This window comes from Tinamus guttatus, unplaced genomic scaffold, assembly GCF_059628265.1.
Source record: "Tinamus guttatus ecotype Peru unplaced genomic scaffold, ASM5962826v1 Tinamus_guttatus_pri_ptg000069l, whole genome shotgun sequence".
NCBI lineage: Eukaryota > Metazoa > Chordata > Aves > Tinamiformes > Tinamidae > Tinamus > Tinamus guttatus.
In genome coordinates, this window is record NW_028288603.1 from 1,245,681 (window position 1) to 1,262,180 (window position 16,500).

At 37.5% G+C, this 16,500-nt stretch overlaps 1 protein-coding gene across 1 annotated transcript in view; it reads right to left on the minus strand.

Moving 5' to 3' along the window:
* Window positions 1-16,500, minus strand: part of LOC104578233 (ras GTPase-activating protein 1) — a 53,480-nt gene that overhangs the window by 9,797 nt on the left and 27,183 nt on the right. Inside the window, exons 10-20 of the mRNA XM_088519746.1 lie at window positions 14,210-14,330; window positions 12,217-12,373; window positions 11,528-11,615; window positions 9,240-9,317; window positions 7,369-7,526; window positions 7,008-7,084; window positions 3,047-3,219; window positions 2,681-2,840; window positions 2,331-2,473; window positions 1,408-1,523; window positions 1,053-1,139 (exon numbers count right to left, since the gene is read on the minus strand). Of these exons, the coding sequence (XP_088375872.1) occupies window positions 1,053-1,139; window positions 1,408-1,523; window positions 2,331-2,473; window positions 2,681-2,840; window positions 3,047-3,219; window positions 7,008-7,084; window positions 7,369-7,526; window positions 9,240-9,317; window positions 11,528-11,615; window positions 12,217-12,373; window positions 14,210-14,330 (1,358 nt within the window). The remainder of the gene's footprint in view (window positions 1-1,052; window positions 1,140-1,407; window positions 1,524-2,330; window positions 2,474-2,680; window positions 2,841-3,046; window positions 3,220-7,007; window positions 7,085-7,368; window positions 7,527-9,239; window positions 9,318-11,527; window positions 11,616-12,216; window positions 12,374-14,209; window positions 14,331-16,500) is intronic.

Genomic DNA, 16,500 nt, shown 5'->3' on the forward strand with positions numbered 1-16,500 from the left:
GTAAATACTGGAAACCAGAGAAACGTCTGAATGTATCCACCTAGAGCAAGCCGAGGGCTCTCTGAAGGTGGGGAGAACAGGGAGAGATGTTGTACTCACTTCTGTGTTCCGCCCCCTGCAAGAGGCTACCCCATCATCTCTTGTGATAGCAGTCTAAATTTGAAGGCAAAGGGCCTGCAAGAGGTGCTAAGTGACATAGGCCAAGACTTCTGGTGTCAAAATGATTAACCAGAGCCAAAGACAAGTTGTCTGGAAGACTCCATTCCAATGGGAGATTAACTCTAGCAAATCGCATCAGTGCCAAATGCTACACTTGCTTACCAAGAAGTCAGGCCTACAGAAAAGTTAAAGGAAGGGCAAGAAAGATGTGGCTGTGATACCCTTAATCCACCAGTATCATTTCCAAAAACTAGGCCAAGGTCTCGCCTTATGTCTAAGATTTTCATTCCACCTACACTGAAAAAAGATGGTGTGAAGGAAAAACTTTGTGCATTCAGATTGGTGAGTGAGGAGCTCGAGGACTCAGCGACAGCCCTGAGAAGCCAGGCTCGGTGGCCTGCAGCCGTTACAAAGCAGCTCTGCAGCATTTCAGCATCGCTGGGGATGCTTTTGCATGTTTCAGCATAGGCCAGAAGTCGGAGAGAGGGAAAATGACAGGAACAAGACCTTCAGAAGTCACTGTTCTCTACAAATATCACAAAATTTATCTGTCACTGACTGAAGCCTTTCTTTCCAAACATGAAATAGCAAGGCATTGTAGATTGGCTCGTAAAACTTAATAAAAAAATACAAATAAGTTTGACGTTAAAACTGCTAAGTAAAGCTGTGCTGGCCTCTGTAGTACACCATCCTATTCTGGCAAGTCTCTAACCATAATCTAGCAAGCTCTCAAACCTTAATTGGGATATCATGTGTCAGTATCATAAATAACTTTTATATTGCTGTAAACTATCCTAGTACTGTGAAAATTTGGCACTGAAAAAAACAAGTTGAATTATGTCTTAATAACACATTAAAAGATTATTTTCAGCATAAAGTGACAAGTAACTTACCTAACAACTCTGGTTCTCATGGTGGTGTTGGCAGGCCACTTGTTTTGAACAGACTTCTGCAAGCACCCATAAATATACCTCAACGTTCTGTAAAAATTATAGCTAGTCAGGCTTTCCATTAAACTTTGCAGGATCAAAAACAAACAAACAAACAACCCCAAAAGACCTCCACAAACAACAACGTCATATATGTGTGTGTGTGTGCATGCGCATATATGTATTTTTCCCTCTGTTCATATAACAACCCTGAAGAATTTAGGACAATTTAATTAGTGAAAGATGAACCAATATTACCATCATGAAGGTGTAATGGGAATTTTCACATACAAACCCAAACAGAAGAGTGCATACTTACGGAGGCAGTATCTCTGCAGCCATGAATATTTTCTCTACCAGTTCTGAAAGTATACTGAGTAGATGGGCCAAATTAGTGTTTACATCTTCATTTTTTTCCAACTTGGAGGGATTTAACTAAAGCCAAAAGGGAGGGAAAAAAAAAGAAGCAGAAAAGTTTCTTCTAAATTATTTTATCAGTTACTGGAAAACACGACACCCTGGACACTATTTCAAGCTAAATGAATACTCTGCTGCTGTACAAGTCACGGACTTGTAGAGAATTTAAACATCTGCTTCAATGGCCAGCCAGGAAACTAACGTGAACAAGCAGTGTTTATATTTTAGTATACTATGCATAGCTTTTAGTAGCACAGACATTTAACACTGTCCATCTACGTAACCTTTTCATATCTTTAAATCCAGTCTTCTAAGGATTCCCATTCTTTCTGCAATTAAGTTGGAGTGAAATACAGAAGTTAAAGAGGGTTGGTTCAGGAAAGAAGACAGAATCAATAACGAGCAATTAATACCATCATGGAGCTATAAATTAAAATCAACTTCAGACAGTGATTTCTATTATTACATCCCGGGTTTACCAAAGCTATTTAGGTTAGGCCATTCAGTACATGCTACAGAACAGCACTGAATTGCTAAAGAATAAATACACAATTTTAAGTGCAAGTTAAAAACATTTTAAAAGCTACCATGAAAAGCGCTACTGTATTGTGCAAGTCAACATTTAGAAGAAAAATACCCTAAGGAGTCTAGTTCATGTATTTCTCAAATAAATAAAGTTCAGGTCTGAAAGATTATCAAATGCCTCTAGAGCTAGTATTTAAAGTAAACATGAAACATAACCATCATCAGTATAAAAAACAAAAACCCCACTGTTTCAACAAGTCAAAATATTTAAAAGCATGGTTTAAATTATCAAATTATCACCTCACAGGACTGCTTGCTCTCCATTATCTTCAATATAGAGTCTTTCAGTGCATGGTGAACAAAACGTGTCGCTGTGGCTTTCATATACTGCTCCATAAGCGTACTGGCTAAAGTGGTGGCACGAAACAAGGTAGTAGCTTCGTCTGAAAAAGAAGGTAAAAGCAAAAGTTAGGAAAAGAAAATAAGGAAAGGCAGAGTAAAAAAAATGCTGTGCTTACAATTTCATATATGTGTAACTGAGGGGACAGAAGAGATTTTTTTTTAAAAAAAAAGAACACTAGGGGATGCACACCCTCCTCTCCCCCAGTTTCAGTAAACTGAATTTAAGGTTAGAATAATTAGTCCAGTACCTTCCATGCTTATTTCCCTGTCATTTAGTGTTCGTAGCAACAATGACTCAAGTTTTTCATGAAGAAAAATCTTCAATAAAATGCCTGCCAACAGTGTTCTGTCCTGTCCACAAACATGTGATAAGGCATGGACTACATGTAGCTCTTTTTGGAGTACAAGCTGAAAGAAAAACAGAACTTTATCATGTTCAGAAACTTTTACTGTGTCGTAGCTGTGGAAAAAACTGCTATCATACAACTGTGACATCCATATAGGCACTACAGGCAGTGCTTTAAGAGCTCAACCAGAGCTGCTGAAGTCTGTCTCAAGCAGATAAAATGAATTATTCTGACAGATAAACTAAGGAAAGTTCAACAACTCGATACCTCTTTAAACTCACTGTACTCCTCTTCTGGCATGATCCTCTCCATAGAATAACGTGCTCGAACACGCAAAGATCCTGGCTCGATACCCTTTAATGGTACATGGGAACTGAGCTGAAACCACTCATCTGTTGCATGTCCTCTCTGTAATCGACTCAACTGGCATCGCATAAACACTTAAGGAAAAATAGAAAGCATTGTTCACCAAAGTTATTTCCAGCAAAGCAGGGCTAGTATTGAATAGAAGCATTTTATTTTTTGCATGTCACTTGTTTCAGTAAGAATATTAATAAAACAAACAACTCTTCTCCCCCTAGGATTTATGCTGTTAGTATATGAAAAGATAATTACTTCAATGGTTTAACAGACTCCTATAAAGCCAATCTTAAATAGGAAATATTTTGTAAATAAAGTGTACATATACATTTGAAAACAGCACACGGATGTTAACATAACTCTTTGAAACCTCCTAATATCACAAAAAACACAGGATAGTTGAGGTTGGAAGGGACCTCTAGAGATCACCTAGTCCAACCCAGCTCCAGCAGGGACACCTAGAGCATGTGGCACAGGACTATGTCCAGAAGACTTTTGAATATCTCCAAACATGAAGACTCTACAACCTCTCAGTGATGGACAGTGAGCTGTCTGCTTAGCTAATGAAAATCAGCTCAAGAGCAGCAAAATCATTAATTCACCTTTTAATGGTGTTGGCATCTTCAGGTTCCCCAAACTCACCCCTACAGCCACCATGGAGAGTCTCGTCTAAGAGCTGAGGAGTGAGCAGCTGCCAGCTCCTCACTGACCCTTCCCAGCAAGCCCCCTCTCCTCACCAGGCTCTTCCACACATGAAGGGCCCTGACACTTGCAGAGAACATTCAACCTATAAAATACCCAGAACTGCCTAAAAAGGAGCACAGAACCCACTCCGCGTTTCACTCGTAGCGTTTCAGACCGCCTGGACCTTCGCCTGTTCATTAAAATATAAGTCATTCACAGTACATAAACAAACTCATTTTTACCCCACCTTTCTGCAAAGCCTGTATAACATTGCCTTGCAGGAATTAACACCTGCTCTAGCGGACTTGCTACTGCATTAATTTTGGAGTATCTGTTGGGGCATCAAGTGCCTAACCAGGCTACGGAACCGAACACTACCACGTTTATAATGCATACTTAAGACCTTCCAGGTGGACATTTCATATTCTTTGGAGCTGAACATTTGTTATAAGGTTTGTCTCGGTCACTCAGTCAAAAATGAACTGAAGCAGTTCATCAGCCCCTGCTATCTTGTCACAAGTGTGGATCGGACTATCACTTCTGGACAGATAAGCAAATCACTTTCCCAGCACAAAGCTCTCAAGCCCCCCTAACTCAAAGCATTTCTTTCTTGCCTCACTTGCATATGCAAGGCACACATGTAGGGATGACAAAGTTTTTATTTTGATGGTTAATAATTCTGACCTGGGAATCAAACTGAAAATTGGTTCAAACTTGTGTTTTCCTCAGAGTGGAAACGACCCCAAATTTATGGTGAAAATCAATTTAACCACCCACTACCCCCTCCAAAATATCTAGCATTACTGATTCAGAATAAAAGCCCAGTTCAATGAAAAGAAATGCAGAAATTGGTCAGCAGACAGGCACACGGAAGCCTGCCCTCCCTGCACACAGCTCTCGGAGAGGCTAGCGCAACCCATCCAAGGAGAGCTGACACCTCGCTGCTCCGGGGCTGCTCCTCACAGCAGGGCCTGCAGCACCTGCCCTCTGCCCTTGGCAGCAGCATCACATTTGTCACGACCATTGGGGCCTCACAGGCTCCAGTCTGGATTGCTAACAACTGTCCACATCCGCACTTGTCTGAGACTGCTCCCTACCTGGCCCCAAACATGCTGAGCACATGTTTGCGAGAGGATAGGCGAGGGAAGAACCTAAGTCTTAAGCCTGCCACAGGAGGCTTATCTTCCAGCACTGCTGATAAAGAGGCAGCACAGCAACAGCGTTTTCTTGAGAGAAGCATAGGCTAACATTTTGCTCTATGGACTTGCTTGCCTCTAAGTATTTTGGTTTTCTGCATGAGAGAATTTGAAAACAAGCAACTACCCTGCTGTGAAACCAGACGAGAAACTCCTCATGGAACTGCAAGACACTGACTGGCTCCAACATGGATAAAAACTCAACATAGAGTTTCTAGTGACAGAAGTCTACTAATACATTTGTCATCTTCTAGGACTTTATTTTTAAGCCACATACATTTAAATAAATGGATACATAAAAATTTGTTAGTAAAACAAAAAGAATGAAATAGATGTTATGTTGTTTAGCATCATTATTTCTGAATATCTAAAAAAACCAAAATAATTGCAGAATGAATACTTAATAGGTAAACTTCAAAGTCAAAGACTTGTAAAAAGTTAGCCTTCAAGCTCATACCATTTTCGTATTTACTTTTGTGCATGACGATGAGAGAAACAAGCTGTGAAACCGGTACCAGATCAGTCTGCTTTACACAGCAGGAAAGCTGACATAACCCACTTCAGAGAGAGCTACATGGGAAAACTATGGCTGAAAAGGAGAATGTTTAAAAACTGATTCTTTTGCTTTTGGAGAAGCTGTTTAAGGCTACTTCCCCAGAGCTCTGGCCTAGAAAAAGAATTTTCTAGCTCAAAGCGCTAGAAGTATGAGAATAAGATCACAATTACAACTGTAGAGTTGTTTGGTCTATCAGAACAGATAGATCTTTCTCCTGCTGCAGAAAAATACAGAAAACACTGTCGTGACAGGAAGGGGCAAGAGTTTTAAAAATGAATTATGTTCTGCAAGATCATTCAATATACACAGCAATTTTACTTTGCTCAAGGTTTCTCTACAAATCTCTTTTCTGAAAAATAAATAAACAACAATTTACCACTGAGGCAAACATAACAACATAACAGACAAGTAATACCACACGTGCAAACTGAAAACAAGAGCAATAGGCAACTACTATGATTGGCTTTGGAACAGACAAGTCTGAACACACTGGAAAAGTCCTCCTAACAAATCTTAGGAGGGCCTGAACTGCAGGCAAAAGGGGGGGGCGGGTTAAGGGGCTGAAGTCGTCGCAGAACAAATGCCACTGGGAACAAAGTACCCTGAATAAAACAAAAAGCATAAAAACACATTCTGTGGGAAGAGAACTAAAACACAAAAAAGAAAAACTGATTTCTAAAAGCTTAGAATTTGAGTTCATCAAACCAAGTCCTTTCTCTTCTAAAAAGCCGATGGCTTTATACTTTGCTATTGTTGTATTATCTATCACCTTGATATTAATTTCCTGGAATAGAAACAAAAGCGCAACTGAAGAAGCTGTAAAAGCTGAAAGAAGCAAGATCCTTTCTGATGTAAAATCAGCTATGTAAGGAATGTACAGAGATAAAACAGCAAAAAAACAAAACAAGAACATATCAGTGGAAAAGATTTGCTCCCGGGACTGACAAGGTTTTCTCAAACTTTGTTGTGTATGTGTGTTTAAATAGTCAAAGTACCACTTTCCTCCCCACCTTTCAACAAGAAGGGCAGCAACAAAAATGAAAAAGACAAAAGAAATCCCAACACAGTCAGGTTTAAAACTAATGAAAGAAGTTAACCTAGTAAAATTTTGCATTTTACAGAACAGTCCCTCTTTCTTCCTACTTTTCTTCATCTTGAGCGTAGCCATAGTATAACACAACAGCTATTACAGAGTAGAGCTAAGAAAGCTGTACTGGGTAAGGATTACTGTGCATTTGGTTACTCTTAAATTATGCAGGTTCTCACTGTAAAAATACTAATGCAGACTCAGAAACAGACATCCAAAACATACTAATACAATGGTATGAAAGTAGTACACTTAACTCTCTTGTGACTGTTTTTTAAAAGAATGACAATTGCACAAAGTATCCATTGTTGCAATATATATATATTTGTACAGAAACATACTTACATATATCTGGATCTTTACTTTTCTTTGTTTTGTTACTTAGACTTATCTCAAATCTATTAATATCAGATGAAAGATCACTAGGAGAAAAGACAGAAAGCCTCAGTTAATACTTTATTGGGCTGGCATTTAAGGATATTTTCAAGTTACTCCAATTCTGAATTCTCAATATCAGCCAAACAGAGACACTTACGTGCCTACAGAACATTCTGCCCAAGCACTTGTGGCCAGAAGGCAGCCAACTGTATAGCCACATACGCAGTACTTTTTAAAAGAATATGCAATATATACTACATACTTAAGATATTTAAGTGCAATCCAACTTTCAAGTGAAATTCAGTAATTCAAGAAGATTAAGACTTACTCAAAGACAAATTCTTCTGACCAAACAGGGTTCTGCCCTTCCCTGATATGTGTTTTTGCTACCTGGACACTGTTCAGGTAGATGTTACAATACGGATTAGTAAAATGTTTTACAGGGAGCGTATGCGCTTCTTCAACATGCAAAATAAGACTGCTGACCTAAAGAAAATACACAAGATTTATTTCTTTTTGCTGAAGAGTAAAACAAACAAAAAAAATCCAAGAAAGTATTTTTCCCCTTGTAGAAGCTTAATGTTAATATAAAAATACCAAATACAAACTATAATTTCCTAACACAAAAAACAGCAACAAGGGTAATCTTGAGTAAACAAGGCAAATTAAGAGCAATTCAAATAAAACTATTGAAAACAAATCTCTAGTATGTTTCTAATTACATCTTATTTTTATCCTTTACAATATTCATGAGATATTAGGAAATGCACAGAAAATTCCACTGAAGTCAGTCATCAGACTCAGATGTCCACATCACAGACAAGTTAGAATTATGAACCTTGAGTTATAAAAGTCACATCTTATTTAAGACCCATGAATTGCTCTAAACCCAATGGAATACTTGGTACTTCCCTATCACATTTTATAAAATCAACACACTACAATGTGTTTTGGCACTGAAAAGAAAAACATTCATCTATACTACGGATTCTAAAAATCACAGCACTTGGCAATTCAAAGTTTCCAGAAAATGAAGAGTAAATTCTCTGAAATCTTTTACTGTAAAAATAAATGTTTTAAATGGTCTAATACTGTACAAATTTATAAATGACACATTATTCAATCGAACAGATATCTATCTACTATTAGTACCAGCTAAAATGAAATGAGACAGTAAAGCACAGGAAATATACTTAATCAAGTCAATATTCTGTTTAAATTCAAACACGCAGGGCCATAAGTTACAAAGGCTCAAGAAACCCTTTATACATCTTTACATGAAAATTCACAGTAAGGTTTCCTTAACTTCCCCTAGAAGACAGCTTATGCCATAAAACCACTCTTTGCTAAATGCTGATTCACCTTTTTTCCCTCCCACTGTAATGTGCAGAACAGACAAACAAATTAATTGATCATAGGTTGCTATGATCACTGCTTTCTGCTCTTAAATTTAAGCCAAGTCTCCCTGAAAATATAGAAATGGAAGTGTTTCTTTTTGGTCTTTATACACTTTTACCTATTTTCATACCAAAATTTGGTTCTTCAGAAGCATTAAAACTTTAACATTTTTAATCTTCAGTATATTCTGACCACAGAATTATTCTGCAGTTCCTGAAGAACATCACATATTATTATTTTGTTTAATTAAAACAGTCATTTTCAATGCTCCTAGCATTCAAAGATACCAGGAATTCTTTAAGCACTTTCCTGTTATTCTCTAATCATAAAAGACTGCCATTTATGACTATGTTCTCTACCTCTAAGTAGCTCTTCTGGCCACAACACTACTCTTGGGAGCCTAAAATAAATTAAGACACACGCATGGTTCAACGTGCACTTGACACTGAAAATAAATAGCTCTACTTGTATCCTTGTTCCATGTAATGTAAGTCTGCCAAAAAGTTTCCCATATGTGATGAAATAGAAGAAATAAGACAGTACAAATACTAACAACTTTTTTTTTTTTTTTTTACTCGAAAGTGGTCAAAAACACCTCGCAAATACCCGCAATCGCAAAGAACAGTTTTTTTCAGTTGGTTTAACAAGGGTTCTGCATTACTCAAAAAAAAAAAAGAAAAAAAGTATATGCAGGATTCAGTGTTGAAAGCGAAACTCAGACTTATCAGTATCATTTTGCAACAGGGAGACAAAACACTCTTCCCCTCTGCCCCCAAATGCACAATATCTATACAGCTTCACCTGACGTAGACGCTTATTTGATGTCCCTGGACTGGTTTTTCTTAAACTGCAGAACATCTGCAGAGCTTTCATCCAGTCCTAAGAGAGAAGGACACAGAACAGCATCAAAACAAGTTCAACAGAGCTTCTTTGAGGGGAAAAAAAAAAAAAAGGCATAAAGTTTTATGCAATTCAAAAGTATGCAGATCTGCATATTAAAGCAAAACTCATATCTTCACTTGGTAAAACCAAGTAAAGGATTTGCAAATATGAAGGATTTTCTCTTTCAAAAATATCAAGCATTAATAATAGTATACAGTGTGACCTTTGCCAATTTTCCAGTCTGCTAACATTGCATTAAATTACATATGGTATACAAAATGAAAAGAAAAAAAACAAAAATCCAACCCTCCTCCCCGCCCCCTCCCCACACACGCACACGACCAAACAACCTTGGTCACTTCAGAGAAAGTAAATTAAAAATGTGTTGCAATCATTCTCTCCAGCATTTCTGCATTGCCCTCAGATTTTACTGCATATACTTCAAACAAACAAACAAAACCCACATAGCTTTAACACTGAACAGTGAAACATTGAAAAGTGTATCCCAGCACCCCCATTCTGTCTGCCTACAAATGCATAGAGTGCATAGATTTCCTTTTGAACAGGCACATGAACATGCTGCCTAACATGAGACTTGAGCGTAGGTTTTTGCCCATGGTTTTCCTCCAGACAGGCTGCTGAGCGGCATTGCCAACTAGCATGACCAGCTGCAAAACAGCTGGGGACAAAGGAGCTTGGTGTGAGCCTTTAACTGTGAAAGATGCATGATACACAGTGGCCTCACGTCCTCGCCCTACCCTCAAGCCTACTATTGCTCTTAGAGCCTACAAAAGCCATTTTTGGCGAAGTCTGCACAGCAATATTCTGCTCGCTGCTCTCAAAGGTCAACTGACTAACATTGTTTAGAAAACCCATTTCAACCTCATCCTTTACATTACCCTCTGCCATTAGCACAGACACAGCCTAAAGTGCAGCTAGTCTCAAGTAAACTGCTTAGAGTGAGGCCTGAGCTTTCAAATCCTTCTGCAAGCGGAAGAACTGGAAAGCTCTCTGACGAGCAGTTTAATGAGCAGTAATAATACCTCTAGCAGGCACAGAGATATTAGCATGAGGCTACACTTCACATTGCTATGTTCAGAAATGCTTTGGACAGACCTCAAAGCCGAGGCTTATTCAGGAAACAAGACAGGATATTCTATATATTAGACTTCTTTTTTCCTCCATTTTAAAACACAAGACATTGCACATGTAAGAAAATAACCGAAGCGTTCATTCATGAGAGTAGATATTTATATTGACTAGAATACTGTATATTTGCTTCTCAAAGACAGTACGGCAATCTTTGCATGACAAGTGCCACTGCACTGTTCTGATGTCATTTCAGTGACTTTTGTAAATTTTTAGCAGTTTTACAAGAAAATTTGTGTGTCCCTGTATATGCAACTTGAAGAGTACATTAATTTTACACATGATCATTTGAATAGCAGTATACAATTGTTTGTTTTAAAGAAAACCAAATACAAAGCTTAATTTCTGATGCGATGGGCGCATATCAGAACGCGGACTGCTGGTGCAACTTGATGACTCCCTACACTCACATCCAACATATGCTCTCCTAGTCGCCACAGACTTAGAAAAAAATCAACCCCCAATGCTGTAATTCTTAATCAAACATAAGAACAGCTAAAACTGAACGATACAGAAAACCCTGCCTGCTGTGCAAGATCAAGGCCAAAGACAATAATGCTTTATACACAGAACAATAATTTTAAAAGCCAGCTGCTTGGTATGCTTTGATCTCTGGACATATGTATATGAACATTTTAATTCACACCAGTAATATGCTCCTAAAACAAAACTTACAACCACTTGCACTCACCATGCTCCAGTTTGCATTACAGAAAAGCCTTGGAGTACAAATAATTTGGGGGGATTAAATTACTCTAAAAAGGCTCTTCAGATATATTTAGGAAGGCTAATAGAACTTCAGTGTGCATGACCAGACTAGATCTTGTTCAAAGTATAACTCTAAGGTGCCTGGAGCTAAGTGCTGGTTTCTCAGCACCAGCTGCTTTCTTTACAAATCTGTTACTACTGCATGGTAATACTTGCTAATGTAAACACAGCCAGGATTTCTTTGTGATACACTTGCTTCCTGTTACAGAGAAATAGCAACATTAAGTGTTACAAGACAAAAAAAAAAAAAAGTTACTTTTAAAGTTACATCTACCAACAAAAACTCTCACCTGTGCTTGTTCTGGAGTTTCTCCTGCAAAGTAGAAGATGTAATGCTCTTCACTAAAGTGCTGAACTACTATTTGAAAACAGTTTGGCCTTTAAAATAAGGATAAAAAAAAATATTGACAAATATTGACAAATATCTTCACGTGTTTATCTCTGACAAAACAAAGTTCAAATCTATACAGCTGCTATTTGACTGTAAGAAAGTGTAACCATACACAGAAACAGGAAAAATTGTCAGGTGTTTCAAAAGTGTATTTTGGTTTGAAAAATTATGCAATTTCATTTTATGCAATAAAAACCATGCTGTACTTTAATATAACTAGCATGTTCTAGAAACCTTAAGCTTCTTGAACAGCCTGTACCGAAGATGCACGTATCACTGACTTGCAGTTAGGGCAAAGCAAATCGTCCCGTACGTAAAAGAGCGGCTAACATGGACTGTTCCCACACACACTTTAAAGATGCACAGTGTGTCCAGCACTAGCTCCCAAGCAACTAATCTGCATTCTGAAGTTGTTCTTTGTCTTTTAGGACTCAAGGAAGCTGTGTTAACATAAGACATCTGAATCTATTTATCAGCTCTCTTAACTAGTGAGATAGGTACAGGATCACGTACTAATCAACACATGTATGTGACTTCTACAGCCTTATATGCAGTTAGAGTGCTGAAAATTAAAAGTCACCATCCTACCTGCCAAACAAGCTGTCGTGTACTCCATATACGGAACACACACTAAGGTCTATTAATCCTTTGGGTTTTGTGGCTCGTTTTTCACTTTCAAAATAAATAAGTTGGGCATCATTTCCCTCTAATATAAAGTATAAGTTTTTCCACCTCTTTCCTTTACCTGTAGAAAAGTAAGTAAAAAGTTACAATAATGTTTTTTTTCAAAATGCATGGAGTCTAAGTGAAGAAAGGTGGCAGCAAGGTTTTTGTTAAATGATAAACAATAGTTCACAGTTAAATAGACCCAAGTGATAATATTAGTATATGCACTCCATTCCACACAATAAGTAGCTAAAACTAGACCCTTTTCACAGCTTCAGACAGTTTTATAACATTTTCACAGATTCCAACAGGATTTAGCAAATGCATACTATCTGCCTGGTCCGTTCAGTTCACATCCATGGGAAAAGTGCCGATACAGCACCACTACATTTTTGGAAACCAAGTGATCCATCCCTTAAAAAATGGACTCTTGACATGTGAAAACTATTCCCAAACTCCTATCAGCTCACCAGTACACAACTAATTGTACCAAAATATCTTAAAAACGGTACAACTGAAGAATACAAATGGGAATACAATAAATGCAATCTTGGATCAGAATCATGTCCCAAATCCACCTACATCCAAGAATTCAGACATTCAGACAAAAATGTGAAAAGCGGAATTTTATTTGCTGGGGATTTAACTTCAAGCTTTGCTGGAAGACATATTATATGTAAAATGTGGATTTAGCTATTGACTAAGTCATAAGGCCCTCCGAATTAAAACAGACATGAAACTCTCCATAACTAATTCACACTTAAACCACAATATCTCTTAGAAAAATACTCAGGCTTAATTTTAAATTATGATTACTAATCCACCGTAGCCCTCAATACACATTCATTAGTACTGTTTTGAAAAGACAATTTTAACACGCCGTTAGAATACTTGCTCTCGGAAATGGCACGGTGATTTTACTGAATTTCTGTTCTATATGTAGGTAACGCGCTCAGGGCTCCTGTTTGTACATTTAAAACATGTCGTTACTGCTGCAAACAAAAGACCTGAAGTTCATTCTCAGCCCATTCCTTACTCGGTCACATCCCTGCCCATCATCTCTTGGAATTGGCACTCCCAACAGGAGAGACTCTTGATCTATTCAGAAGCTTTTTTTTTTTCCTTTGAAAGTCTCTTTTACACTTGGCTATATTTACAAAACTGCTAACTCTTCTTTCTCAGTTTTATTTGCTATTCGGACCACTATCTGTAACCTATCCTCTTAACTATGGTCGTAGTCATCTGAAAATACTTACTACAGTTTCCCCTATGCCCATTACAGGTGATTAAAAATCAATGCAACAAAAACAAGTGAACTAGCTTCCTCAGAAATCCAAAAACTTGCTCAATAATAATTCTTAAGGGAGAGATACATGGAGATCTGTCAAGCAGTCAGTTTTTAATACATTTATGTTACATTGACTGCATTTTTGAAGGTTTTGGCTCTGTATCTTGCAGTCCATTACATACATTTTAAATTATTTATTTGGCTAGCTTGGAATAACAAAATTAAACAAGCTCTGATCACCAATGAATGCACTGATTCATTTTATTCTAGATCTCTAACAAAATCTATCAGCTAAAATTGAATTGTGTTCCATATTAAGTGTGACTTTCTTGAAAATACACTCAATTTAATGAATCTGAATGTCACTTTTGTTTTTGGGCTGCTCTCCGATTTTTTTTTTTTTTCAGAAGAACTGACAATCAGCAATTTTGCATTGTGTGTGGTTTTATGCATTATGTCTTTCTGCTAACATACTTGAAGGAAAAGAAGATTTCACACCTTTTTTCTTTTTAAGCTTTCCCTAACCTTTCAATTTTAACATCAATTTTGTCCTTTCTAATGGCAACACCATATTAAGCCCACTACAGAACTTTGGTGAAACATGTCGAAGTACTAAATAGAACTCACTTTTCTTTAGAAGATAACCTTTTTTGACAATATTTTTATAAAAAGCATCCTTTGTTTTGCGACGAATTGTATTGTAGATTTCTCTTCCATCCACTGTATCATTAAACATTTGTTCTTGATGCTGGTAAACAAGGAAGAAATCAACATCTTTTAAGGTCAGAAATTGCTGTGAAACAATTGCACACAACCAAGCTGCAACCAAAATCATTTTATTGAAACTACCACTCTCCACTACTGTTCTTTCATGTATTTTAGAAAAACAATATATTTTTTAATACCAAATGTAATATAAATGATTTCTTGTGTAATGATTAGATCGAATCATCATATGAGAAGGAAAAAAAAGTTTTAAATACAGACCAATCTTTACAAAGTAGCGTCTGTGTCTTTTATCATTAAAAAAAAGAATGTTTCATAGTTATTTTACTAAGTTTTATACAAATCTTTAGCGATCACCTAGTTCCTAATAGTCTCCCGCTAAAGCTTTTGGGACTCACTAATTATAGTTAACTCTGGAGTAACAAGAAGATCAGTTCACAAACACGGCTGCACAAGCCCTCACTGATCACATCAGAACTCATTTGTTCAAATGAGAAGCATTCTAACAGGAGATAGCAAGGGAATGCAGAAACAGGAAAAGCAAAATAGATAAACTCACACAGAAAGCCAAGATTTGAAAGCATAAATATTAATTAAGAACGGCCAAAAGTCAAGTCAAGTTTGACCTTACTGAGTATGCTGATCAGCAAAAGATCTTTAGCAATAAGAAAACATGAAAAAGCAAAATTGTCAAGCAGGGAGAAGAGTACTGAGATGGAGTGATATATGCACAGGCTCCATACAAAATATTCTGTTTTGCTTCCCTCCCCTATTCCCTTTCCCCACTATGACACAGACAAGATGAAAAACACTTTGGTAATGGAAATTACAGCACCCAAACCAGAAGCAATATGAAAACAAAACAAAACAAAAAAGAACACTGATGTTATTCATAATCTAATATGACAGGAACAGCATACAACACACCAAAACCAGTGACAACAACTTTAAAAATATATTTCAAATTAGACACCGTAATGTATGGAGTGAGGGTAAATGGGCGCACTGACATTAAAGATAATTAAATGAGAAACAGTAAACCCATTACACTGACCCTGATAATACCCCAAACCTATTTTTTTCCTCCAGTAACACAAGATGTGACAGTATCTGGAAGGAAGGTAAAATGCAATCCAACTATTATTTTTTTAAACAAAGGAAAAGTCAAGAATATAAGGAACTTAAGAGAATTTGATGCAGTCAAGTCACACATAAGAACATATCATGGCATGGAAAATTAGTAATACAGAAACTGTAAGTGGATATGCAAAAAGCCAAAATGAAGATTATGATTGTCACGATCAAGAAGAACTATGGATGACGAGGAAGGTACCAGTGAAGTTTTTCCACAATTAGTCTTGGAATTCACTTTTCCTCTCAACCGCAGAGCACCAAACAACTGGGAAGCACTGATGACACACAGGCCATTTGGCAACACAGGAAAGAGCTGAACAGTAGGATTTACATCTACCAGCACAAACATTGCACCTGCTGACACTTACCAGTGCAAAGCCAGGGATGAGAAACTTGAATGGCTGAGTCATTCACAGAATGACTAAGTTATTCGTATAATGTGGCTATGGTAATAACACAGATGATTTTCCAGAATACATCTGGCAAGTATTTCCCACAGAAATGGAATTACTAATAACATGGGACACCAGCTGTTCTGATCCATCACATTCAAGAAACATGAACTTGAACTGGAATTAGTGGCAGCAGCACAAATACACCCACATTATGAAAGGAAAAATGGAAAACAAAACCACAACACCTTGGTATGCTCAGCTTAGTGTGCTCACAGAGAATACAAGGGTTCTTGTATTAGTGCACCTGAAGGAAAGCCCTCTTTCCAATTGTAACAAAGAGTATGAGTTGACAATGAGTACTTAGGCTGGAAATCAAACCCGAGTTTTTAACCATTGCACGGGAAATCTTCGGAATGGAGAGGGAAAGGACAGATGCAATTTAGAACAAGCTAAAAGCTCATGGAATAGACAGGCGATGCAGCTGCCTTATTGCTGGTGGTCTCTTCAGACCAACCTATGTTCCGGAGCAACTCCGGACCACGTCTGCCAACCCTAGCCCTGCTGATCATCCCAGAGGCTTTTCTGTGCATAGAGGTTTCCTTCAGCAAGCGTAATACTGCTCACAGCCGTGAGAATGAAAAAAGAAAAAAGAAAAAAGGAAAA